General features: G+C 41.7%; 1 protein-coding gene across 1 annotated transcript in view; it reads left to right on the top strand.

The window, feature by feature from the left end:
* myo10 (myosin X) overlaps positions 1-26,166 on the top strand; it is a 266,652-nt gene that overhangs the window by 122,893 nt on the left and 117,593 nt on the right. Inside the window, exon 3 of the mRNA XM_039003646.1 lies at positions 157-315. Coding sequence (XP_038859574.1) covers positions 157-315 — 159 coding nt within the window. The remainder of the gene's footprint in view (positions 1-156; positions 316-26,166) is intronic.

Here is a 26,166-nt window from a genome sequence, read left to right as displayed (position 1 = left end):
AAATCCTCTGTTTCAAAAGATTTTCACCCATTTGGTGACTTCAATAGAACCACATGACATGAAGTCAATTATGAACAAGTGTTCCGGATAATTGTAGTAAAGGAGAATGTTTAGTGAACTGTCCACTCACAACCTACCCTCTGTGTTTTGAACCAGGTGTACACCTACAAGCAGAATGCCCTCACCAGACAGAAAGTGCAGCCCATGCACCCCAGCAGCTCAGGGGGAGTGGAGGATATGGCCAACTTGGAAGACCTTCATGACGGGGCCATCATGCACAACCTGTACCTTCGCTACCAGCAGAGGAACATTTATGTGAGTCATTCATATTAGAATGATACTCAGGCACTCCTCACTTTGTGCAAATCAAAGTACCTCAATATCTTGATCACAAAGACAGTTAAAACCCACAAAAGTATGCATTAACAACACTGCTGTGCCTTCTTCCGAGTGTGTGAAATCTATGTGAGTGTTTACGAAGCCTTGTAAAGTAAAGATTAACACACTTTGCCATGCTGTCTCCCCTTATGGTGAGAGTAAGAATACAAGAGAATGAAAGCCCAATTGTTTAGTTCATCCAAGATACATAGATTTGCCATTGATTGATACACACATTTACCTCTGTAGCTTATATTGTGTCAACATTTACAAATCAGTCAGACAATATTTCAAGTAAACTAGACCAGAATGGTTCATAAATTTCAAGTTTCTTGTTCCGAAATAACTTCATATAGTATATTCCCAGCCCCTAAAGTAGTCCATAGTTCATCTCACTGTGACATTGTGCTAAAACAGTCAGGATGAAAACCAATGAGGAACTTTAATGTCTCATCGGACCATTTCAGAAAATAAATAGTTATTTTGTTTATCAGAATGAATGGATCACCTCTATGGTCCATATTTTGTCCCACTGTGATATGGCGTTAAAGTCAGGATGAAAAGCAATGAGGAACTTCAATGTCATATTTGGTATTTTTGTTATGAGATTTGAAAATAGCCATGTCCAGATGTAGACACATACCTCTTCTTGTTTCACATTATCAGTTGAGAAGCAGAAAGTGCTGAGAAATGATCTGAAGTCTGTTTTTCTCACACAAACACTAATGATGAATGAAGAGGTCAGTTTATGAAGAAAACCGAGAAGAAAAGTCACACGTACAGTACACACTTTACTAGGCCTAGAGTTGTTATTCATGCATCCATTAGGCCACACATTACTGTCAAGTCTTAGGACAGTGAATCTCTCCAGTACTGTGACATCAAACACTTTATTCATTTTGAAGACTGTGAAAGAGTGCCCGTTCATGGATGGAGGACCTTTGCCACACACTCACATCATTCACTTCAATACACCACCCACTTAACCTTGTACACAAACAAAAAGATATCCAGGACACAAAACTACAGGTTAGAATGCAGGCATCCATTTTGTTAGCCGTTATCTAGTCATTATCTATTCCCAGTATGTCTGTCAAGATAAATCACCAGCCTGCAGATTTACTATTATACTCCCATTGCTAGGATGTTAGGGGGGTTAAATGTATTAATAGAAATTTTTACTAAAGCTCAAATCATACAACAGACTCTCAGAAGCACAAGTCTGTAGGCCTTACCATTGCTGAGATATAACAATTTGTGTGTCCAAATTCTGGATCAAAAGGTCATGGAAGATCATGCACATGGCTTGGTTTCCCAATAGCATCTTAAGGCTAATAACCGTTGTAGGTCCATCGTTAAATCTCTGAGCTGGTTCCCAAAATCATTATTACTGAAGTTGCACTTGAAAATGATTGTTATTAACCGACTGCTTCAGACCACTTGTGGAACAGCGAAGTACGTCGTTAGATGCTTTTTTGCCCTTCACTTTGCATTCAGAAGATATCCCGCTAAACATAGAGTCAAGATGTTTATCCAGCTCTCTGTGACCGCCGATAACTTCACAACCAAGTTGACTACAAATACAAAGTTGCCAATGTCATTGCAATTGTTACACAAGTGAAGGATAGGCCTAAAAATAGCCTTAAAATAAAGACAGAGATAACTGCATTAAAATATAAATACAGTAAAGGCTATAGATCTATATAATGTATTTCAATCATATGAAATCCTTTTAATGTTCAGTCGATTTAGTTCTATTTCGCTAATAATAGGCTACTGTAATTTATATAAATATTTTTCTTGATGTACATATCCATGATTTTGTGTATTATTATTATTGGGTAAGCCGCATCAATATTTGAAGCCATATGTGGTAATATCTTTCTAGGAACTGATACGTCGTCAGTATTGTAGATTTTTTAAATAAAATATAATTTCTATCTCTTTACTGAAATTGGAGCTAATATCTTTAAGTCTTTGTCTGGAGTAAAATGTATCCATAACTGTTATAGGGGTCTACCGTCCCCCCATGGCTAACCTTTGTGCACTTGAGGAATGCTTCGAGGAGTGCTTTGTTGTCTTCTTTTACTAAATCAGATGTTATTATCCTGGGTGACCTAAATTCTGATTGGGAAATGGAGTCTTCAGACAATCTAAGACTTGTAATGATCTAAACCAGCTGGTGACTAAGCCTACACGACCCAACCCTTAAGATCTTTCAAAGTTAACTCTGATCTTATTTTAACAAATACTCCAGATAAATATGTTACTAGTGGGGTTTCCCCACTGGATATTAGTGACTATTACCCAGTTGTCGGTGTCAGAGATGTATAAGGGCACAAGGCGAGACCCAGATGCAGACACGGGAGGCAGATGGTTTGAGTCTCTGATATTTATTATTATCCAAGGGGTAGGCAAGAGAATGGTCGTGGACAGGCAAAAGATCAAAACCAGGTCAGAGTCCAGGAGGTACAGAGTGGCAGGCAGGCTCGAGGTCAGTGAAGGCAGAAATGGTCAGGCAGGCGGGTTCAGAGTCCAGACAGGCAAAGGTCACAACTGGGAGTAATAGCAAAACAGAGAGAAGGCAAAAGCATGAGAACGGGGAAAAACACGCTGATTGACTTGACAAACAAGACGAACTGGCAACAGACAAGCAGGGAACACAGGAATATGTACCCAGGGACTAATGAGGTAAACAGGTGACACCTGGAGGTGGGTGGAGACAATCACAAAGACAGGTGAAACAGATCAGGGCGTGACAAGATGTGAAAATGCATTACTAACCTTGTTTCATCAATAAGAGGAACTTTAAAAACTTTAGTGAACAGGTTTTTTTTTACATTATCTTTATTTTAGTGACCTTGATTGTATTACAGCTATCCCTGAACCTGATTTAGCTTTGAGCATTTTTTCAGATGTCTTGTGGATAAGCATGCTCCCTTCAAAACATTATGGGTTAAAGGGAGATCGAATGCCTGGTACACTCCAGAATGATCAGAAGTCATTCATAAAATAGATGATGCTTAGGTCAAGACCAGGAACACAGGCTTAGGCACATACTGGCAAGCTTCTTTTTGTACCCCTTTTTGTGATTTGCAATTAGTTAGTCTTGTCCCATCGCTGCAACTCCCGGACGGACTCAGGAGAGGCAAAGGTCGAGAGCCATGCGTCCTCCGAAACACGACCCTGCCAAGCCACTGCTTCTTGACACACTGCTCACTTAACCCAGAAGTCAGCTGCACCAATGTCTTGGAGGAAACACTTTACAACTGGCGACCGAGGTCAGCGTGCATGCGCCCGGCCCGCCACAAGGAGTTGCTAGAGCATGATTGGACAAGAACATCCCAGCCGGCCAAACCCTCCCCTAACCCAGACGACGCTGGGCCAATTGTGCGCCGCCTCATGGGTCTCCAAGTCGCGGCCGGCTGCGACACAGCCTGGGATCAAACCCGGGTCTGTAGTGATGCCTATTGCACTGTGATGCAGTGCCTTAGACCGCTGCGCCACTCGGGAGACCATATTGGCAAGCTTTTAAGCAACTGAGGAATCATTGTGTAAGACATCAGAAAGGCTAAATCTGATTATTATGTAACCGCATTTTCAGATTGTAATGGGAACCCTGCTAGATTCTGGGAAACTCTCAAATCCCTGAAGGGCTCTACTTCCTCCTCACTTCCACAACAAATGAATTCAGACATTGGCCTCATAACGGAACAAAATGCCATCATTCTACATTTAACTTGTTTGGGATAGGGGGCAGCATTTTCACGTTTGGATGAATAGCGTGCCCAGAGTGAACTGCCTCCTACTCAGTCCCAGATGCTATTATATGCATATTATTATTAGTATTGGAAGAAAACACTCTGAAGTTTCTAAAACTGTTTGAATGATGTCTGTGAGTATAACAGAACTCATATGGCAGGCAAAAACCTGAGAAAAAATCCAACCAGGAAGTGGGAAATCTGAGGTTGGTCGTTTTTCAACTCATTCCCTATTGAAGATACAGTGGGATATGGGTCATGTTGCACTTCCTAAGGCTTCCACTAGATGTCAACAGTCTTTAGAACCTTGTCTGATGCTTCTACTGTGAAGTGGGGCCGAATGGGAGGGGAATGAGTCAGAGGTCTGGCAGAATGCTTTGCGCTCGTGACGCTCGTTCACATGAGAGCGAGCTCTGTTCCATTTGCTTTTCTGAAGACAAAGGAATTCTCCGGTTGGAACATTATTGAAGATTTATGTTAAAAACATCCTAAAGATTGATTCTATACTTAGTTTGACATGTTTCTACGACCTGTAATATAACTTTTTCGACTTTTTGTCCGTACATTCCGCTGGACTTGCACGCGCGTCGTGAGTTTGGATTTGTTTACCAAACGCGCTAACAAAAGGAGGTATTTGGACATAAATTATGAACTTTATGGAACAAATCAAACATTTATTATGGAACTGGGATTCCTGGGAGTACATTCTGACAAAGATCATCAAAGGTAAGTGAATATTTATAATGCTAATTCTACACATCTACACAACCTGCTCCACATTTTCACACTGAAAGAAAAGTATATAACATTTTCTAAATTAAAGCTGAATTATGTAACTTTTTGTATACATTTTATTGTATGTTCAAAAGCTCCAATAAGTTGCTAGTGGTCATCCATTGTGATACAACAGTAACAATATTGAGCCTCTAGCCTGCCTGAGAACAGTTGTATTCATTGTTTTTCATTTTCTCTGTCGGGTCGGATTTTCCCGCCAGATTTTGTGCTGCGCATAGGGGTAAGTAGAAGTTGCCCTTAACAACTGATAAAGGGTTACATGTATTTTTTATGCACCTAATGATGAAAGTTAGGATTGTAATCTGATCCTAGATGTGTTGTTAAAAGCCCTACCGCAAGCCCCCATCCTCACTTTAATGTGGGCCTTAAATATACACACATCCAAAGTACTGGAAACTGTCAAGTTTCCACTACAACATTTCCACGACTACCGGGTTGCCCGGGCGATGTAACACTAAAAGGTGCAGCCGCTGAAGTTTTTGTTCGTGATGGCAGAGGTTCAACCTCAGTCTCGAACTATCCCATTTTCAAACTAATTCCCCTTTTAAATCAGGCATTCGACCAGGTCTACTCTGAATCGTGTCCTTGTTTAGCAGCCAAGAGCAATAGATTGCATAGTGGGAGGGAGATTGACAAGGGCATACGTTTGTTTGCTTTGACGCTCATTTTTAGAGGCTGGTATTCGGGTGGTATTCTCAGTGGAAGCTTGGCACGGTGGTTGTGGCTATAGCCAAGCTAAGAAGACAACCTTACGTTTTCCATCCCCTGATGCAGGCTAGTTAGTGTGTTAGCTTTGGAGCTGGCGCACACCCAGAGAAAATTATTTTGTGTCGAGGTCCTGGAGAATGCACAGTGATGCCAAAACATTGGTGTTTTAACTAATAAATTACTGGGAGTTTATATATATATATACAGTATATATATAGAGAGAGAGAGTGTGACTCTCAATGTATTTATATAGCTTTGGAGCGAAACCACAAGAGAGAACTGTACAAAAATGATTTTACCTGTAGACCCAGACCATATGGCTACATTTGTTAGAAGCAATGTAAAAGGTTTTCTTTGTCTTTTTCACTCAAATTATAAGAGAGAAGTCATGAGATAAAGCAAATGAAATGTCTAAAGTGGAACCAAACAGTAGCAAGAGACAACTCGCCTCATATTCGAGTAGATACTGTAGATGCAATTTACAGATATGAAGGCCAAGAGTGAGGGTTGGAATACATTATCAAAGATATGGAAGGGTCATTCTTGGCAACACAATTTAAGTTAAGTTATTTCCTAATTCAATTGATAAACGCATGATGACCACCAATGGTTTTGAACTAGAAAATTGAAGATTACTGGAAAATTAAACAGTCATATGACAAGATTAATAAGTAAGTCGCTCAGGCAAATTCTTTGATATTGTTGTTGTGGCAAAGGTTTCTTTTGCTCATGTGAGAAACTACATTAGATGACCAGAAGTAGGTGGACACCTGCTTGTCGAACATCTCATTCCAAAATCATGGGCATTATGGAGTTGGTCCACCTTTGCTGCTATAACAGCCTCCAATCTTCTGGGAAGGCTTACCACTAGATGTTGGAACATTGCTCCAGGGACTTGCTTCCATTCAGCCACAAGAGCATTAGTGAGGTCGGGCACAGATGTTGGGCAAATTAGGTCTGTCTCACAATCGGGGTTCCAATTCATCCCAAAGGTGTTTGATGGGGTTGAGGTCAGGGCTCTGTGCACACTGATCTCGACAAACCATTTCTGTATGGACATTGCTTTGTGCACGGGTGCATTGTCATGTTGAAACAGGAAAGGGCCTTCCGAAATTGTTGCCACAAAGTTGGAAGCACAGAATCGTCTAGAATGTAATTGTATGCTGTAGCGTTAAGATTTCCCTTCACTGGAGCTAAGAGGCCTGAACCATGAAAAACAGCCCCAGATCATTATTCCTCCTCCACCAAACTTTACAGTTGGCACTATCCATTTGGGCAGGTAGTGTTCTCCTGGCATCCGCCGAACCCATTTTCATCCGTCGGACTGCCAGATAGGGATGTGTGATTCATCACTCCAGAGAATGCGTTTTTACTGCTCCACAGTCCAATGGCGGAGCGCTTTACACCACTCCAGCCGATGCTTGACATTGCTCATGGTGATCTTAGGCTTGTGTGCAGCTGCTCGGCCATGGCAAACCATTTCATGAAGCCCCCGATGAACAATTATTGTGCTGACGTTGCTTCCAGAGGCAATCTGCAACTAGGTAGTGAGCGTTGCAACCGAGGACAGACGATTTTTATGCGCTACGCGCTTCAGCAGTCAGCGGTACCGTTCTGTGAGCTTGTGTGGCCTACTACTTCTCAGCTGAGCCGTTGTTGCGCCTAGACGTTTCCACTTCACAATAACAGCACTTACAGTTGACCGGACAGCTCTAGCAGGGCAGAAATGTTATGAACTGACTTGTTGGAACGGTGTCATCCTATGATGGTGCCACGTTGAAAGTCACTGAGCTCTTCAGTAAGGCCACTCCTATACAGTAAGATTGCATGGCTGTGTGCTCGATTTTATACACCTGTCAGCAACGGGTGTGGCTGAAATAACCGAATCCACTAATTTGTTCACATATTTTTGTATATGTAGTGCATCTGAAAAGTAGATAGCTTATCTCAGGCTTTGCCTACTCTGCATGAGATACATTTGGTTCCTCACCTTTGAAAGACTGTCCCTTTTGGTCATGGTGTTATGGTTATTTTCCTGTCATATCATTCACTTTCCCCACTTGAAAGCCAAAGACAGGACAAGGTAACCATGCCTTTACAAACATCAAGAACAACTTGTGTTTCACTGTGAAGTAAGGCGGCCACTTCATATTTTCAAAGCAGAAGCAGTTTCTTGGCTTTAGATACATATTTCTCATCATTCTTAGTTGTTCTCTATTTTACCAATGACCAATCCCATCTCTCCTAGTCTATCCTCTCGTTTTCCCTGTGCCATTTTTCTGGTAAAACAGTCATTTAGGGCCGAGATGGGACAGCCAATGCAGGCATGATATATTGATTGGATAATTTTAACCATACGGGACCGTTCAAACATGATTATCGTAACGAGATGGCATTTGTCAAAGGTTATCCGGGCTAATATGTGGGGATGACGACACAAGGCTCCCTTTGTCTCACGCTTGTTTTGCATGGGGAAAATGCTGGGTCAGATTCGTTCATTAGTGTAGACAGAAACCTAGACGGGAATGTTGCAACTATTTGTCCTACATTTGACCCTTTTCATGTGTGACTGCATTCCATAGGTTGTTTCTCTCAATTATACTGATTTATCCCAAAAGTTTCCTTTGTTTGGTCATTGTCTAAGCAGATACAGCTTGTTGTGATGGACAATGTATGGCACTGTACTGTACATTATATAAGCATACAATATCCTCTGCTAAAAGGTCTGGACCTTTATGGTACAGGGTTGTTGGTTCAAGCCCTATTCCACCTGATCCCCCTCTATCGCCACACTAGTTTCTAATTTGAATTGACCATATAGACGCTACTTTACTTTATGGGCGAGTTTCTTCCTCACCGATTAAGCCTAGTGCTGGACAATGGAGAATGTCCATTGAAATAGCTTTTTAGTCTAAGACTAGGCTTAACCTGTGTCTTTGAAACCGCCCCTATTCGATTTATATGACAAGGACATACACATTTATAAACATTTCTGTAAATGTTTCAGATTTAGCTAAACATAATTTGTAACTGTTGTCCTTGTGTTTACGTATAGAGCTCTTACTTTTATTACCATCTGATATTTAAACCATCTTCATCCACATGTCCCCTAAAAATGAATGATTTATTGCCACTGTGCTTCATACGGACAGCCAGAAGCTTGAAATGTTGTCAGTGTTGTATTCCGAAGAGGCCATTGCATATTCTTACATTCCCATGTTAAAACCGAACAGTGAACAATATTCCAAATCCCTGCTTTCAGCCAGCTGTCTGTCCCGGGTGCTGTTGAACCTGAATCTTAATGGTCAGTTCCAGGAAGAGGTCTTACAGACCAGGGCCTGAAGTTTATCTCATGCTATTTTGGCACTATTTGCCATGAGTTTTTGTCTCCAGTGATAACTGAGTAAGTTGCTAAGTATAGTCTTTACACCTAACATGATAATATAGCAGAAGCTTTGAGTTGCTCAGACCCTGGCTAGCTGTTGTTATTACGCTCCAAATGTAGCCTAGGCACTTTACGCAGAGGTTCTAGTTCTCTGTCACTGCATCGGATCTCCGTCATGGATTCTGGAGAGGTCATTTTTGAGATCAGTGTAGATCCGCAATAAAAAAGTTGCAAGATCCATAGTGAGGGAAACATGTATTCTGACAAGCAGTCAATGCACAACAATTCTTAATGCAATCGCGGGACTAACACTTTTGAAAGCAGTTTCGGCCTTTGTTAAAAAAGACGGCTTTCTATTGCTCCCACGGGTATGTCTCTACTCCTACAATTGCACTCGTGCCATCGTTTTACAAATGCAGTTACAACCAAAGTTTCAAGCATGGTTCAGGTACAGCTGCACAACATAGCTCTTAAAGGGGCTATGGTATATTAAAATGGTGATTACATACTTTGTCATAAAAAACAGGAAAGTGAATAATAATGTGTATCTATTAATAATAATTATTAATAATTATAACAATCAGGATGGGGTAAATGCAGATGGACACTATGCTGCATCATCTGGGCTACAGGTGATAACGCTTATTGCTAATGGCACATCTGACAATATAGACCATGCATAGGCTATATTTAAACATAATTATTACCAATATGTTATTGGGCTCATTTCTGGAGGAAGAAATTTATATTTGAGATGGTGTCAGCGTCATTTTATTTCCATTCATTTTGATGTAGAATGTCCTTTTAAAACGTCGCCAGAACTGAACTTCTCAGTCCTTCTACATACAAATTCACCGGGTGAGAACCCTGGACCCCTTAAGCTAAGAGACTGGAATTGGTCAAACTCAGTTTAATACATTTACAAAAAAGGATCCTCTTTCCCTAAAAGCATGATGGTCATGACTTTTGTACATGTCCCCAGACAATCGATCTGAGAGAAAGTTTTAATATTAAGATTACGTTTTTTGTTGTTGCTTTAACCCCTGGCTCTCCGTCACTGAGCTAAACTGAGTAAGCCAGACCTAGCATAGAGCTATGTCACTGGTTAAATTGAGAACTTAACTCAATGGACTTATAAATGGATAATGTAGCCCAAGTGCTAAATCAATAGCATGTAGTTGAGAATTTAGCATTTATTTTTTAGCCATGATGACGCAGTGATGTCAAACTAACTAACTAAACTGTGCCTATAAGTACTCTCCCTCTCATAGTTTAATTTCAGGATGTCGCCTTGTCGCTAACTCATTGAGGTGAACCTGAGATTTTTGCTCAGTGTTACCCTCAAATGCTTCAACGTAGCTTCAAAGAGATAAACTAGCCTCATTGCTAATTAGTGGTAGCATTAACACTCCTACACAGTAAGTTCAATTGAGAATGTTAGCCTCAGTGGCACTAACTCACAGAAGTTTGATTGGGAATGCAGCCTTAGTTCTCAGGCTTTGATTGTAACCAGCTGTGCTGTTGAGTGGTTCCCTTACTCTTCTCCTATGGAGATTCCAAGGTTAATCTCTCTCTCTACTCTCTACTCTCTACTCTCTCTCTCTCTGCTCTCTCCCCCATCAGACATTCACAGCAGGGCATTGGTCAAACAGGAGATTTTTCATTTCATAAGCTTTGGGACAGTTGTATTGAGTGTGTTTTTTTTTGTACAACATAAACACAGACGGTGTGTGCCTGTGTGTTTGTTTTTGTACTGTATATGTAGATTACATTTGTGTAGAGGTTACTTGCCAACTTCAGTGTGTGTGCGTGCACACTTTCATTTATTTTCTTTTGTAAGATGTGTAACGGCAGGCAATACCTTTTTCAGTTACAGTTTGGGCTCCATTCTAGTGGTCATGTTTCAGAGCACAGCTGCTTACATTTAGAGAATATATACGACTATTGTCATTGTTCACCCTCAGGTGGGCAGACAGCCTTCTCTGACAGACATTTAATGATGAGACCGATTTAGTTCCCGTATCCCTAATACAGTAGACCCATCCAACTCAGTTCAGTCACATCCATCTTCTATAGTGAGCTATCCGTCTGCGGCTCACATGTGACATACACAACACCTTTCCACATCCTAAGCAAATATAGATTTTTCATAGCCGCCCTAGTTGGCTCCAAACTTCAGGTGTGGCAATGGCCAGGGTTGCCAAGCACTTCAACACAGTTCAACACAGTTCAACACAGTTCAAATTCCGGTTAGTCAATAATTAAACATTTGTAAAAAAATATATATAAAAAAAAAAAATTGAAAGCTAAACATTTGAAAGAAATAGCTTCTTCTCTTCAATATCCTCTGAGAGGTCATTGAAAATTAAAATAAATATTTTCCATTATTGAATTGGAATTTCAGTTTACTTCCTGAATTGACTAAATTAAATTTGAATTGACCTCAATCCTGCTACAACGGCATGGTTGACTGGCTATGTTGTAAGAGAAGTGCTTAAAGTAAACCAGAGACTTGACTATGTCTTCTTGGAGTTTATCCATTTAAACTTGACCCTTTTACAATGTAGTTAGGGCTTGAGATACTGTATCAGGACTCTACTGTGCGACCATTTTACTCGCATATGAGCCTAAATATTTTGTTCTGCGACCTGGAATTATTATTTAGGGGCACCAGAAATGAAGGATTCTAACTGTAATACCTCAAATATTTTTCATTGTGCTCCTAAATTTATTTGTGTCCCCAACATTTTTCATGAAGGTCAGCGTAGAACCCTGTTTTGTCCCTATAGCTCAAACGTTCGATCACATCTCCCTTCTTAGACTTCAAAGCATATTTTGTATCCATGTTTAAGTTCTGAACACATTTATCATGTTAAGGTCTGGCCCATAGTGAGGCCCTACCTTCAGGTCAATCACATTAGTCTTTGACTGACGACTAACGTTCTGTGTCTCCTTCCTTATCACAAGGGTAAACATTTCTGTATGAGCACACACTCACTATCACAAGGGTAAACATTTCTGTATGAGCACACACTCACTTACACACACACACACATACACACACACTCATATTACCAAACAGACATCTGTGTCTCCCATTTTAAACAAAGACTAAAATCCCCAGCGAGAGATTCTCAGATTCCTTAAAAGAAAGCACCAGTCTTTCAGTGCTGTATGAACGCTTATTTTAAGTCTCCATGTCTGTGCTAGGGCCATTGATAGATGCAACTGCCAGCTGCCACTCTCAAGTCATTTCAAAAGCACTTGCCTCTAATGGCGTGAACAAATGTATGCTTACGCGCATGGACACACACGCAGACGCACACATACAATTGCGCACACGTATTCAGAGATACATACACACACACTTTCTCTCTTTCACAGATATACACACACACACACCCTATTTACCCTCTTCTTAACTGCCGAGCAACTCTGTGCGCCCTCTCATGTCTTTGCTGAATCACAGTCTCTCTCAGTCGTCTGTGAGTCTACTGACCTATTTCTGGTTAAGGAGGCAACCACATGGCACGGCTCCACCCGCTGATCACAGTCAGATGTGGAAGTCTTTGTTCCAAATGGCACCCTAGTCCACATATAGGGCACTACCCCATACTTCTCTGTCAAAAGTAGTGCACTATATAGGGAATAGTTTCAAGTTTTAATGTTACATGCAAAAGTATGATGAAATGCCTTTCTTGCAAATGCAAAACCCAACAATGCAATAATCAATAACAATGTAATATTAGAAAACACAAGAAATATGAATAAATATGAAGAACACAATAACTACGTAAGTAAGCATACTACACTGAACAAAAATATAAACGCAACATGTAATTTGTTAGTCCCATGTTTCATGAGCTGAAATAAAAGATGCCAGAAATGTTCTATACCCACAAAAAGCTTATTTCTTTCAAATTTTGTGCACAAATGTGTTTAAATCTCTGTTAGTGAGCATTTATTATTTGCCAAAATAATCCATCCACCTGACAAGGTGTGGCATATTAAGAAGCTGATTAAACAGCATGATCATTACACAGGTGCACCTTGTGTTATGGACAATAAAAGGCCTCTCTAAAGTGTTCAGTTTTGTCACACAACACAATGCCAAAGATGTCTAAAGTTTTGAGGGAGCAGGCAAATTCGCATGCTGACTGCAGGAATGTCCACCAGAGCTTTTACAAGGAATTAAATGTTAATTTCTCTACCATAAGCCACCTCCAATGTCGTTTTAGAGAATTTGGCAGTACAACCGGCCTCACGTGTGGGCGAGCGGTTTGCTGATGTCAACGTTGTGAAGAGAGTGCCACATGGTGGCAGTGGGGTTATGGTATGTTCAGGCATAAACTACAGACAACAAACACAATTGCATTTTATTGATTGTAATTTGAATGCACAGAGATCCTGTGACGAGATCCTAAAGGTATCCTAACAGATACCTTTACTCCCTGTCATGTGAAATCCATAGATAGGGCCTCATGAATTTATTTCAATTGACTGATTTCCTCATATGAACTGTAACTCAGTAAAATCTTTGAAATTGTTGCATGTTGCGTTTATATTTTTGTTCAGTATATATACAGGGTCAGTTCCAATACCATATTTACAATGTGCAGGGATACTGGAGTGATGGAGGGAGATATGTATAAGGTTAAGGTGACTAGGAAACAGGATTTAAAATAAACAGAGTAGCAGCAGCTTGTATGTGAGTGGATGTGCGTGTGTGTAGTCAGTATAAATACATGTGCATATTATGTGTGAGTAAACCGATGATGGAGTGAGTGTGTGCTTGAGTGTGTAGGGCCCTGTCAGTGTGCATAGAGACAGTGCAAAAATAAAAATAAAAGGTCAATAAAGATACAAGGTTAACTTAAAAAGTCTTTGTATACTCAGCAAAAAAAGAAACGTCCCTTTTTCAGGACCCTGTCTTTCAAAGGTAATTCGTAAAAATCCAAATAACTTTACAGATCTTCATTGTAAAGGGTTTAAGCACTGTTTCCCATGCTTGTTCAATGAACCATAAACAATTAATGAACATGCACCTGTGGAATGGTCGTTAAGACACTAACAGCTTATAGACGGCAGGCAATTAAGGTCACAGTTATGAAAACGTAGGACACTAAAGAGCCCTTTCTACTGACTCTGACAAACACCAAAAGAAAGATGCCCAGGGTCCCTGCTCATCTGCGTGAACGTGCCTTAGGCATGCTGCCAGGAGGTATGAGGACTGCAGATGTGGCCAGGGTAATAAATTGCAATATCCCTACTGTGAGACGCCTAAGACAGCGCTACAGGGAGACAGGACGGACAGCTGATCGTCCTCGCAGTGGCAGACCACGTGTAACAACACCTGCACAGGATCGGTACAGGATGGCAACAACAACTGCCCGAGTTACACCAGGAATGCACAATCCCTCCATCAGTGCTCAGACTGTCCGCAATAGGCTGAGAGAGGCTGGACTGAGGTCTTGTAGGCCTGTAGTAAGGCAGGTCCTCACCAGACATCACCGGCAACAACGCCGCCTATGGGCACAAACCCACCATCGCTGGACCAGACAGGACTGGCAAATAGTGCTCTTCACTGACGAGCCGCGGTTTTGTCTCACCAGGGGTGATGGTCGGATTCGCGTTTATTGTCGAAGGAATGAGCGTTACACTGAGGCCTGTAGTCTGGAGTTGGATCGATTTGGAGGTGGAGGGTCCGTCATGGTCTGGGGCGGTGTGTCACAGCATCATCGGACTGAGCTTGTTGTCATTGCAGGCAATCACAACACTGTGCGTTACAGGGAAGATATCCTCCTCCCTCATGTGGTACCCTTCCTGCAGGCTCATCCTGACATGACTCTCCAGCATGACAATGCCACAAGCCATACTGCTCATTCTGTGCGTGATTTCCTGCAAGACAGGAATGTCAGTGTTCTGCCATGGCCAGCGAAGAACCCATTGAGCATGTCTGGGACCTGTTGGATCTGAGGGTGTGGGCTAGGGCCATTCCCCCCCAGAAATGTCTGGGAGCTTGCAGGTGCCTTGGTGGAAGAGTGGGGTAACATCTCACAGCAAGAACTGGCAAATCTGGTGCAGTCCATGAGGAGGAGATGCACTGCAGCACTTAATGCAGCTGGTGGCCACACCACATACTGACTGTTACTTTTGATTTTGATTCCCCCCTTTGTTCAGGGATACATTATTCAATTTCTGTTAGTCACATGTCTGTGGAACTTGTTCAGTTTATGTCTCAGTTGTTGAATCATGTTATGTTCATACAAATATGTACACGTTAAGTTTGCTGAAAATAAACGCAGTTGACAGTGAGATGACGTTTCTTTTTTTGCTGAGTTTAGCTATTTTGTTAGCAATTTATCAGTCATATTCCTTGGGGATAGACGCTGTTCAAGAGCTTGTTGGTGTCAGACTTGATGCACCAGTACTGTGTGGAAGCAGAGAGAATAGTCTATGGCTTGGGTGGTTGGGGTCTTTAACAATTTCCCGGGCCTTCCTTACACACAGCCTGATATAGATGTCCTGGATGGCAGGGAGCTCGGCCCCAGTGATGTACTGGGCTGTCCGCACCACCCTCTGCAGCACCATGTGATCAAGGGCATTGCTATTGCCATACCAGGCAGTGATGAAGCCAGTCAAGAGGTCATTTTTTAAAGTCTTTAGTGGCTTGGACACTAAGGAACTTGAATCTCGCGACATGCTCCACTTGAGCCCCATCGATGTGGATGGGCGTGCTCACCCCGCCGTTTTCTGTAGTTCACGATCAGCTCCTTGGTCATACTGACATTGAGGGAGAAGTTGTTGCTCTAGCACCACACTGCCAGGTCACTGACGTCCTCTCTGTAGGCTGACTCATCGTCGCCAGGGATCAGGCCTACCACTATCGTCAGCAAACTTGATGATAGTGTTGGAGTCATGCGTGGCCAGGCAGTTGTGGGAGAACAGGGAGTACAGGAGGGGACTAAGCACACACCCCTGTGGGGCCCCTCTGTTGAAGGTCAGCTTGGGGGAGGTGATGTTACCTACCCTCACCAGCTAGGGTTAATGTGAGCAATAACCAGCCTTTCAAAGCACATCATAATTACAGGAGTAAGTGCTAAATGGGCGGTAGTCACTGTCGCATGGCGCCTTAGAGTTCTTGGGGACAGGAATGATGGTAGTCATTTTAAAACGTGGGGATTACAGACTGTGACAAGGAGAGGTTCAAAATGAACGTGAATATGCCTGCCAGCTGTTCTGCGCATGCTCTGAGAACCCTCCCTGGAATACCGTTCTGCCCCGCGGCATCTGGGTCGGTGACGACCTGGTAGAGAGGTATCGTTGGGAAGATCACGGTTGGGTTTTCCTTTGTAATCCGTAATGGACTGTAGCCTCTGCCAAACGTTGCCGGCGTCAGAGCCTATGTAATATGATTCCACCTTATTCCTATATTGTCTTTTTGCTTGTTTGACGACTCTGTGGAGGTCATAGCAGGACTTGTCTACGATAGCTCTGTATGCGCTAGCCCTGTCCTTAGTTTAGCGTCAACCACAGTGTTATTCCAGGGCTTTTGATTGGGGAAGCAGCGAACCCTCACCGTGGGGACAAAGTCACCGATGCATTTTCGAATGGTGACGGAGGTGGAAGAATCTCTAAACATATTCAGCAGAATCTCTTAACATATTCCAATCAGCGCTAGCAAAGCAGTCCTGTAGCATAGTCTCTGATTCTGCTGACCATTTCTCAATGGACCGAGTCACTTCCTGTTTGAGTTTCTACTCGTGAACAGGAAGCAGAATAGATAAGCAGGTCTAGTAAAGGACAGTGATGAGATCAATTATAACAGGATTATGTATATGCTGCACTGCCTACAGGAACTGATCATGCTAGGCACGGGGTCAAGAACAGATGCCGGCTAGCTGTGGCCATTCTTCCAGGCAATGCAATCTATTAGGCCTCTGAATATGATTTCCTCATGCACTGCCAGGGAAGAGACCATGCCGTCTGCTGTGGCCTCAGATGCAGAGCAGGCCAGCCAGGAGACCAGCGAGGGGACCAGCCAGGGAAGAGCAGGGCCAAGAAAGAGGCAGAGCAGCAATGTGCTATTAGGTTATTGGGCAAATTTAGATTTTTGTTTGTACACATCTACTCATTCAAGGGTTTTTCTATGTTTTTACTATTTTCTACATTGTAGAATAATAGTGAAGACATCAAAACTATGAAATAACACATATGGAATAATGTAGTAACATAAAAAGTGTTAATCAAATCAAAATATATTTTTGATTCTTCAAAGTAGCCGCCCTTTGCCTTGATGACAGCTTTGCACGCTCTTGGCATTCTCTCAAACAGCTTCACCTGGAAAGCTTTTCCAACAGTCTTGAAGGAGTTCCCACATATGATGAGCACTTGTTGGCTGCTTTTCCTTCACTCTGCGGTCCAACTCATCCCAAACCATCTCAATTGGTTGAGGTCAGGTGATTGTGGAGGCCAGGTCATCTGATGCAGCACTCCATCACTCTCCTTCTTAGTCAAATTGTCCTGTTGAAAAACAAATGATAGTCCCACTAAGCTCAAACCAGATAGGATGGTGTATTGCTGCAGAATGCTGTGGTATCCATGCTGGTTAAGTGTGAATTCTAAACTAAACACCGACAGTGTCACCAGCAAAGCACCCCCACACCATCACACCTTCTCCTCCATTCTTCACGGTGGGAGTCATCCGTTCACCTACTCTGCATCTCACAAAGACACGGTGGTTGTCTCCCGGGTGGCGCAGTGGTCTAGGGCACTGCATCGCAGTGCTAGCTGCGCCACCAGAGTCTCTGGGTTCGCGCCCAGGCTCTGTCGCAGCCGGCCGCGACCGGGAGGTCCGTGGGGCGACGCACAATTGGCATAGCGTCGTCCGGGTTAGGGAGGGTTTGGCCGGTAGGGATATCCTTGTCTCAGTATGTAAATGTAATAAAATGTATGCACTCTACTGTAAGTCGCTCTGGATAAGAGCGTCTGCTAAATGACTAAAAATGTAAATGTAAATGGTTGGAACCAAAAATCTCAAATTTGGACTCCACCGGTTCCACCGGTCTAATGTCCATTGCTCGTGTTTCTTGGCCCAAGCAAGTATCTTCTTCTTATTGGTGTCCTTTAGTAGTGGTTTCTTTGCACCAATTTGACCAAGAAGGCCTGATTCACGCAGTCTCTTCTGAGCAGTTGATGTTGAGATGTCTGTTACTTGAAGTCTGTGAAAACATTTTTTGGGCTTCAATTTCTGAGGCTCGTAACTCTAATGAACTTATCCTCTGCAGCAGAGGTAACTCTGGGTCTTCCTTTCCTGTGGTGGTCCTCATGAGAGCCAGTTTCATCATAGCGCTTGATGGTTTTTGCGACTGCACTTGAAGAAACTTTAAAAGTTCTTAAAATGTTCTGAATTGACTGAATTGACTGAATTGACTGAATTGACTGATGTCTTAAAATAATGATGGACTTTCGTTTCTCTTTGCTTATTTGAGCTGTTCTTCCCATAATGTGGGCTTGGTCTTTTACCAAATAGGGCTATACCACCCCTACCTTGTCACAACACAACTGATTAGCTCAAATGCATTAAGAAGGAAAGAAATTCCACAAATGAACTTTTAACACCTGTTAATTGAAATGTGTTCCAGGTGACTACCTCATGAAGCTGGTTGAGAGAATGCCAAGAGTGTGCAAAGCTGTCAAGGCAAAGGGTGGCTACTTTGAAGAATCTCACATTTTTTATTTGTTTAACACTTTTTTGGTTACTAGAAAGGATTAAATAATGAATTGGAAGTAAATTAGTTGTGATTCAATTCAAATAATTGAAGCCACTTTGAGCCATGAGAGATTGACATGAATATTATTAATGTTAACTCTCCATGTACATTTCAGAGCCATCTGTGCTGCTCTGTTCTGGGTCAATTGTAATTTTCCTAAGTCCCTCTTTGTGGCTCCTGACCACACGACTAGACAGTAGTCCAGGTGTGACAAAACGTGGGCCTGTGGGACCTGCCTTGTTGATAGCGTTGTTAAGAAGGCAGAATAGCACTTTATTATGGACAGACCACTCCCCATCTTAGCTCCTGTGGAATCAATATGTTTTGACCATGACAGTTTACAATCCAGGGTTACTCCAAGCAGTTTAGTCTCCTCAACTTGCTCAATGTCCACATTATTCATTACAAGATTTCGTTGACGTTTAGGGTTTAGTGAATGATTTGTCCCAAATACAATGCTTTTAGTTTTTGAATTATTTAGGACTAACTTGTTTCTTGCCACCCATTCTGAAACTGATTGCAGCTCTTTGTTAAGTGTTGCAGTGACTTCACTGGCTGGGGTAGCTGACATGTATAGTGTTGAGTCATCAGCATACATAGACACACAGGCTTTACTCAGAGCCAGTGGCAGGTCATTAGTAAAGATTGAAAAAAGTAAGGAGCCTAGACAGCTGCCCTGGGGAATGCCTGACTCTACCTGGATTATGTTGGAGAGGCTTCCATTAAAGAACACCCTCTATGTTCTGTTAGACATCAGATTGTCATTAAGGCATGTATGATTTGGAGATGACATCAAGTGATATCAACACACAAGAAAATAAGACCAGTCGCACACACCAATCAAGTAATGCACAAACAATTGGTGAACACTCGGGTGATAAATGACAAGTAACTGATTATTGATGAACACTCAGGTTAATAGCATGTGATAAAATGACAAGGAACTGATTGTTGATAAACACTCTTGATAAAATAGCAATGAACGGATTGTTGATAAACAACACTGAATAGGTAGAAAAAATTACACATACAGTAAAGTAGTTCAAAAACAAGAAGAAGCCAGGTGGTGGGTTGAAAGGTAGAAAGTGCTATTCTTCAGGACCCTGGTGTCTTGGGCTGACCCTGCATAGCCCGCAAAGTTGTCCAGGAACCTTCCTGTCACATCACAGATGGCCTGTTTACCATCAGGGGGAGATACGTCTGACCAAGTACTCTAGGTTAAATATAGTAAAATCAGTTAAATTTTGGTAACATTATGACCCATGTGTCATTGTAATTTAAGTAGTCCTGCTTGTCCAGGGCTGGTGGCTTGATGCATATGTTGCAGCCATTGATGACCCCGACTGACTTGTTGAACACATCGCTCCTCGCCAACCTCCCGAATCTCAGCCCGATGTCCTCCACATCTTCTGGAGCAGGGAAGTTGATGACTTTCTGCAAATTGTTCCTGCCTTTCAAACATTTTTGTGAACTATTCTGCATACAGTTGGTTTCGGGAGACTGCATTTGCTGCCTACTACCCTATATGAAAGGCCGTGGGCTAGCCAGTATACAAAGATCAAGACGTCAAGGTGCTGTCCCCAACCATGGTCTTTTTCCTGGTGAAGCAGTCTCATGAGCCCCATCAGAGACTGCTTCATGAGGCGAAAGTCATGCCTGAGACACCGCTATGTGTCACAGAGTCGGAATGCAGACATTCAGCCTGGAAAGAGAGAGGGGGAAAAAACAAAATTTATTTGACAGAAAAGCTGACTTCACACACATTTAATTGATTAATCAACTAAAAACTAAATAGACTTCATTATAGGCTACTAATAATGTAGGCTACTTAAGTACTTATATATTGGGTAGTGAAATTAATAGACTCCTCACTCATTGAAGACCAAGGTATTTTCGTTGCGCTTTTATTGAAATAATTTTAATTTAGAGCAACATACACTACAGTCATTCTCTATTATGTTGTCTACTTAATCTGAAGATGATGACAGGTAAATACTTTTCATTGTGGATTTTGTTGGGGGGGGGCGAGCTGATACACAGTGAAACGACAGGTGGATAGCCTACCTATATAGCAGATTATTAGCCAGCGACACCTAAATGTTTCTAGCTAATACCTGCTATATCACAGCTATATAACAATTGATTTACTATTCAACCAAATTAGCTAACTGATTAGTCAGTATAGCTGGACTAGATGATTACCTTCCTGTCCCCCAAAAGGGCAACGGAGAAACCTCCGCAGACGATTCCTGTGATCCAAGTCAGGGATCCTTCTGCGTGATGCTCGGATCACCTGGAACAGGATCAAGGCGAACGCAACCTCCGGTGTGATCAAACAAATTGAATTTGATTTTTTTTAAGTATAAAAACTACAAAAAGGTGGTAAAAAGTTGGCTAGCTATAGGAATAGTCTGAGGTGATTTGTTGATTCGAGCTATGTGAAAAGAGTGAGGTGATTTGTTGCTCTCAAGAACAAAATGGGAAGATAAGACTAGACTAGCATTTCTAGCCCAATGTGAGTTTAAGAAAGGCTTCTACTGTAAACGTTCATATGATTAAGTGAGTGTCACATAAATTGATAATATGGCATTGGTTTGGACTAGGAGATTAAATTGTTTATGCTTACACTGGATTAAACACATGTTTGCTTTTATGTTTAAGCCATAAACCTTCCTCAGTCTTGAGTTGAACCATCGGATAAGACATTTGACCAGAGCGCACGTCTCAGTGAAAATTAAGACTTTCTAGTGTTTCAGCGCAATGTTTACATTACCGGCACTTACAGTTAAACCAGAACCGTATCGCACACTTCATTGTGATCATTTATGTTATACTTATAAGCCCCTTTTTTTGCCCCTTTCTCTGTTGTGGTCTAAACGGCTTCACAAAACCAGGTTGAAGTTTGAGAACCGATATTTGCTATGTAAATATTGTCATCTCAACTGCCATTCACATTTATTTGCATAAAGTGTCATCCAGCCAGAAGTGGGTCAGTCAGTGAGAGGTACATTTGACTGCCTGTGCTCTGGGGTAAAATTTCCCCCAGCTTCACCTCATCTAATCCTAACCTTAACCAAAACTGACCCAAGATCAGCAACTAGGGGCAACTTCAATCTACACCGTAGAAGCTTAGGTCGGGGCTTCATTGGGGTCCGAGGTGACACAGACATTTAAGAAATAATTAGAGGTAGTTGTATATACTGTAAACAGTATTTTTGTAAATAAAGTTATGTCTAGCATGACAAGACTCAGCCTTAGCAGTAGATAGAAGGGAAAGTTTACAGTTCTTACTCTGGTACGACTCAGATACTTCAGAGATATTGATAGATACATTATATTGTATAATATAAACTCAGAAAAAAAAAGAAACGTCCCTTTTTCAGGACACTGTCTTTCAAAGACAATTTGTAAAAATCCAAATAACTTCACAGATCTTCACTGTAAAAAGTTTAAACACTGTGTCCCATGCTTGTTCAATGAACCATACATAATTAATGAACATGCACCTGTGGAACGGTCGTTAAGACACTGACAGCTTACAGACAGTAGAAAATTAAGGTCACAGTTATGAAAACGTAGGACACTAAAGAGGCCTTTCTACTGACTCTGAAAAACACCAAAAGAAAGATGCCCAGGGTCCCTGCTCATCTGTGTGAAAGTGCCTTAGGCATGCTGCAATGAGGCATGAGGACTGCAGATGTGGCCAGGGTAATAAATTGCAATGTCCGTACTGTGAGACGCCTAAGACGGACAGCTGATCATCCTCGCAGTGGCAGACCACGTGTAACAACCCCTGCACAGGATCGGTACATCCGAACATCACACCTGCGGGACAGGTACAGGATGGCAACAACAACTGCCTGAGTTACACCAGGAATGCACAATCCCTCCATCAGTGCTCAGACTGTCCGCAATAGGCTGAGAGAGGCTGGACTGAGGGCTTGTAGGCCTGTTGTAAGGCAGGTCCTCACCAGACATCACCGGCAACAACATCGCCTATGGACACAAACCCACCATCGCTGGTCCAGACAGGACTGGCAAAAAGTGCTCTTCATTGACGAGTTGCGGTTTTGTCTCACCAGGGGTGATGGTCAGATTGAGCGCTACACCGAGGCCTGTACTCTGGAGCGGGATCGATTTGGAGGTGGAGGGTTCGTCATTGTCTGGGGCAGTGTGTCACAGCATCATCGGACTGAGCTTGTTGTCATTGCAAGCAATCTCAACACTGTGCGCTATAGAGAAGACATCCTACTCCCTCATGTGGTACCCTTCCTGCAGGCTCATCCTGACATGACCCTCCAGCAGGACAGTGCCACCAGCCATACTGCTCGTTCTGTGCGTGATTTCCTGCAAGACAGGAATGTCAGTGTTCTGCCATGGACAGCGAAGAGCCCGCATCTCAATCCCATTGAGCACGTCTGGGACCTGTTGGATTGGAGGGTGATGGCTAGGGCCATTCCTCCCAGAAATGTCTGGGAGCTTGCAGGTGCCTTGGTGGAAGAGTGGGATAACATCTCACAGCAAGAACTGGCAAATCCGGTGCAGTCCATTAGGAGGAGATGCACTGCAGTACTTAATGCAGCTGGTGGCCACACTAGAGACTGATTGTTACTTTTGATTTTGACCCCCCCTTTGTTCAGGGACACATTATTCCACTTCTGTTAGTCACATGTCTGTGGAACTTGTTCAGTTTATGTCTCAGTTGTTGAATCTTGTTATGTTCATACAAATATTTACACATGTTAAGTTTGCTGAAAATAAACACAGTTGACAGTGAGAGGATGTTTCTTTTTTTGCTGAGTTTATATATTGCACGACACGAAGAATCTTTAGAGATAGTTTGTGGTAGATTCAACAAAATGTATAATAATATTTTTGTTCGTCAAGCACTCACATATCACTGAGACTCTGACATAACAGTACACTCTTAGAAAAAAGGGTTCCAAAAAAGTTATTTGCGGATGGACAGGGCTTTACCAATAACATTTTTCATCTGAAGAACCCTTTTTGGAAGACGAGGGTTCTTTACAAGGCAAAGGGTTCTTGAATAAATTGTTCTTTTGAAGGAATGAAGGATTCTTTGGAAGGCAAGAAAGGTTCTACATAGAATCCTTTTGAATCTGAAAAGTCTTTTTTTATTGTGTTTTTTTCTCTTTCTTTCAAATAGTGCCTGAGCATTATTAGTGTTTACTTCAGTGTATAAACTTTAACATCAGTAGTTTTAATAATCTGATCAATTTAACATGTGAGAATATTTTAAATTGACCATGACTGTGTTTTTGTGTTTTAATGTTTCCATGGCTCAGTTGGTAGAGCATGGCAATTGCAACACCAGGGTTGTGGGTTTGATTCCCACGTGGGACCAGTATGAAAAAGTAAAACAATTTATGCACTCACTACTGTAGCTCTGGGTAAGAGCATCTCCTAAATGACTCAACTATATATATATATTTTGTGTATAATGTGCATTTGTATATTGTATTATACAGGGCACATTTGAAAAAGAGACCTAGGTCTCAATATGTATTCCCTGTCAAAATAAAGGTTAAATAAGCATTTTAAATAAATGTACCTATATGGGAATATGTGTACTATAATCTGGCATTCACTTGATCATTTTACATATACAGTACTGACATAGTTGATATTTTTGCCACGATTTCTTTCTTTCAAATAAGTGTTTTCTGTGATCTTATTGAGAAGAGAAGGGAGTCTGAGTGAACCAGCAGTGTATTGTATGGTAAACAGCAAATTGGCCATTTGGCCGGTGTTACCTACTTCTTGATTGTTTAGTGTAACATTTGTAGTGTTGATTCAGGAGTTGAATTAACTCTGTAAAGTGGTGTAAAAGAACCCTAGTGTTTGGTGTTAACAACGAGAGGGAGTGTGATTGTGTCATTTTTACTCAGTGCCCATCATTGTCATATTTCCCAGCATGCTCTATTGCGGGTTGATTTTCAGAATTGTTTGTTGCTTCACAAAGGTATGCCGCACAAAGATAAATAACTTAGATATTTCTAAACTAATCCACTCTGTTAGTATTTGGACTTATTGCAGCCATTACTGATTGCACCAGTTCCAGTTTAGATGATTTAGGTACTCTCCATTATCAACCTTCATTCATTCTGAATGCAGGTTTGCTGGTGATCAAAAGTTCCAATTGTTGGATATCCTCACTCTAGCTGGATTCTAATAGGAATAACATATCACTTTGCAAGCCAGCATAATGTGACTTGCAGGTCTGATATGGCCTGTAAACCAGGAGCTTCCGACCACTGTGTTAGGGTATCACTGGGCTGTGAAAAAGGCCTTATGATATATGTGATGTATTGTCATAAAAAATATGCAAATAAGACTGGTAGAACTGTTCATGGAGGGTTCTAGGAAGAACCCTTGAAAGATAAAAGGGTTCTTAGTAGAACCCTTCATAGTGGGTTCTAGGTAGAACCTTTAGAGGATAAAAAGGTTATTTGTAGAACCCTTTATTGAGATTTCTACAAAGAACCCTTCTTAGATGGTTCTAAGTAGAAGCATTTACAGAAGGTTCGTCTATGGAGACAAACCGAAGAACCCTATATGGTTGTACTTAGCACACTCTAAGTAGAACCCTATATGGTTCTACATAGTGGAGATAGCAAAGTACGTGTTCAGCTGTTATTCCAATGTATATACAGTAGGAAAGTTTGTGGGAGACAGAAAGATGTATTCTCTTAACTATTGCATGATGGGTATTTCTTTGCTTGTGCTTAGCTTAAAATTTGTACTTGGAGTTTTTAGATATGGGTCAAATATATTTCAGTCTCTCTCGCTTTCTCTTTGTCTATATAGGGGATGTTTGAGGGAAGGGAATTTTGCTTCTGAATGCTCAGCCTCTGATCAATCATCACACACACCAAGGTTATTATAGTTTGTTCTGGGGGTTTCTATTGGTTTTAAGATTTTTATTTGAAATTCATTTTAGTTTCAGTTAGTTTTCAGATCTGATTTACACATTTTTATTTAGTTAAAGTTTTATAAAAAACATTTATTTCATTTTTATATTATTTAGTTTTAGTGTTAGTGTTAGGAACAGAAAGTAGCCTGTGCGTGGGTGACTAGGAGCCATTTATGTGTTGTATAGTTTGTGTTTTTGGGGATGTCACTTCTTGCCACTGCGTATGGTGATGGGTCAGGTCATAGGTTAGGTTATGTTTAAAGGTAGACTCAGCGAGTTAACGAAGATGCAAAAAGTAAACGGTAATAGTGGGTAGGGCAGGGAATTGCCAGGGACCGCACGATACAATATCACAACACGTGGGTGCCATTACGATATGTATTGCGTTTCTCACGATTCTATAGTGTATGTATTGCGATTCAATACTGTGAT

Source organism: Salvelinus namaycush, chromosome 11 (assembly GCF_016432855.1).
Source record: "Salvelinus namaycush isolate Seneca chromosome 11, SaNama_1.0, whole genome shotgun sequence".
Classification (NCBI taxonomy): domain Eukaryota; kingdom Metazoa; phylum Chordata; class Actinopteri; order Salmoniformes; family Salmonidae; genus Salvelinus; species Salvelinus namaycush.
This window is presented reverse-complemented; position numbering and strand designations above follow the sequence as displayed.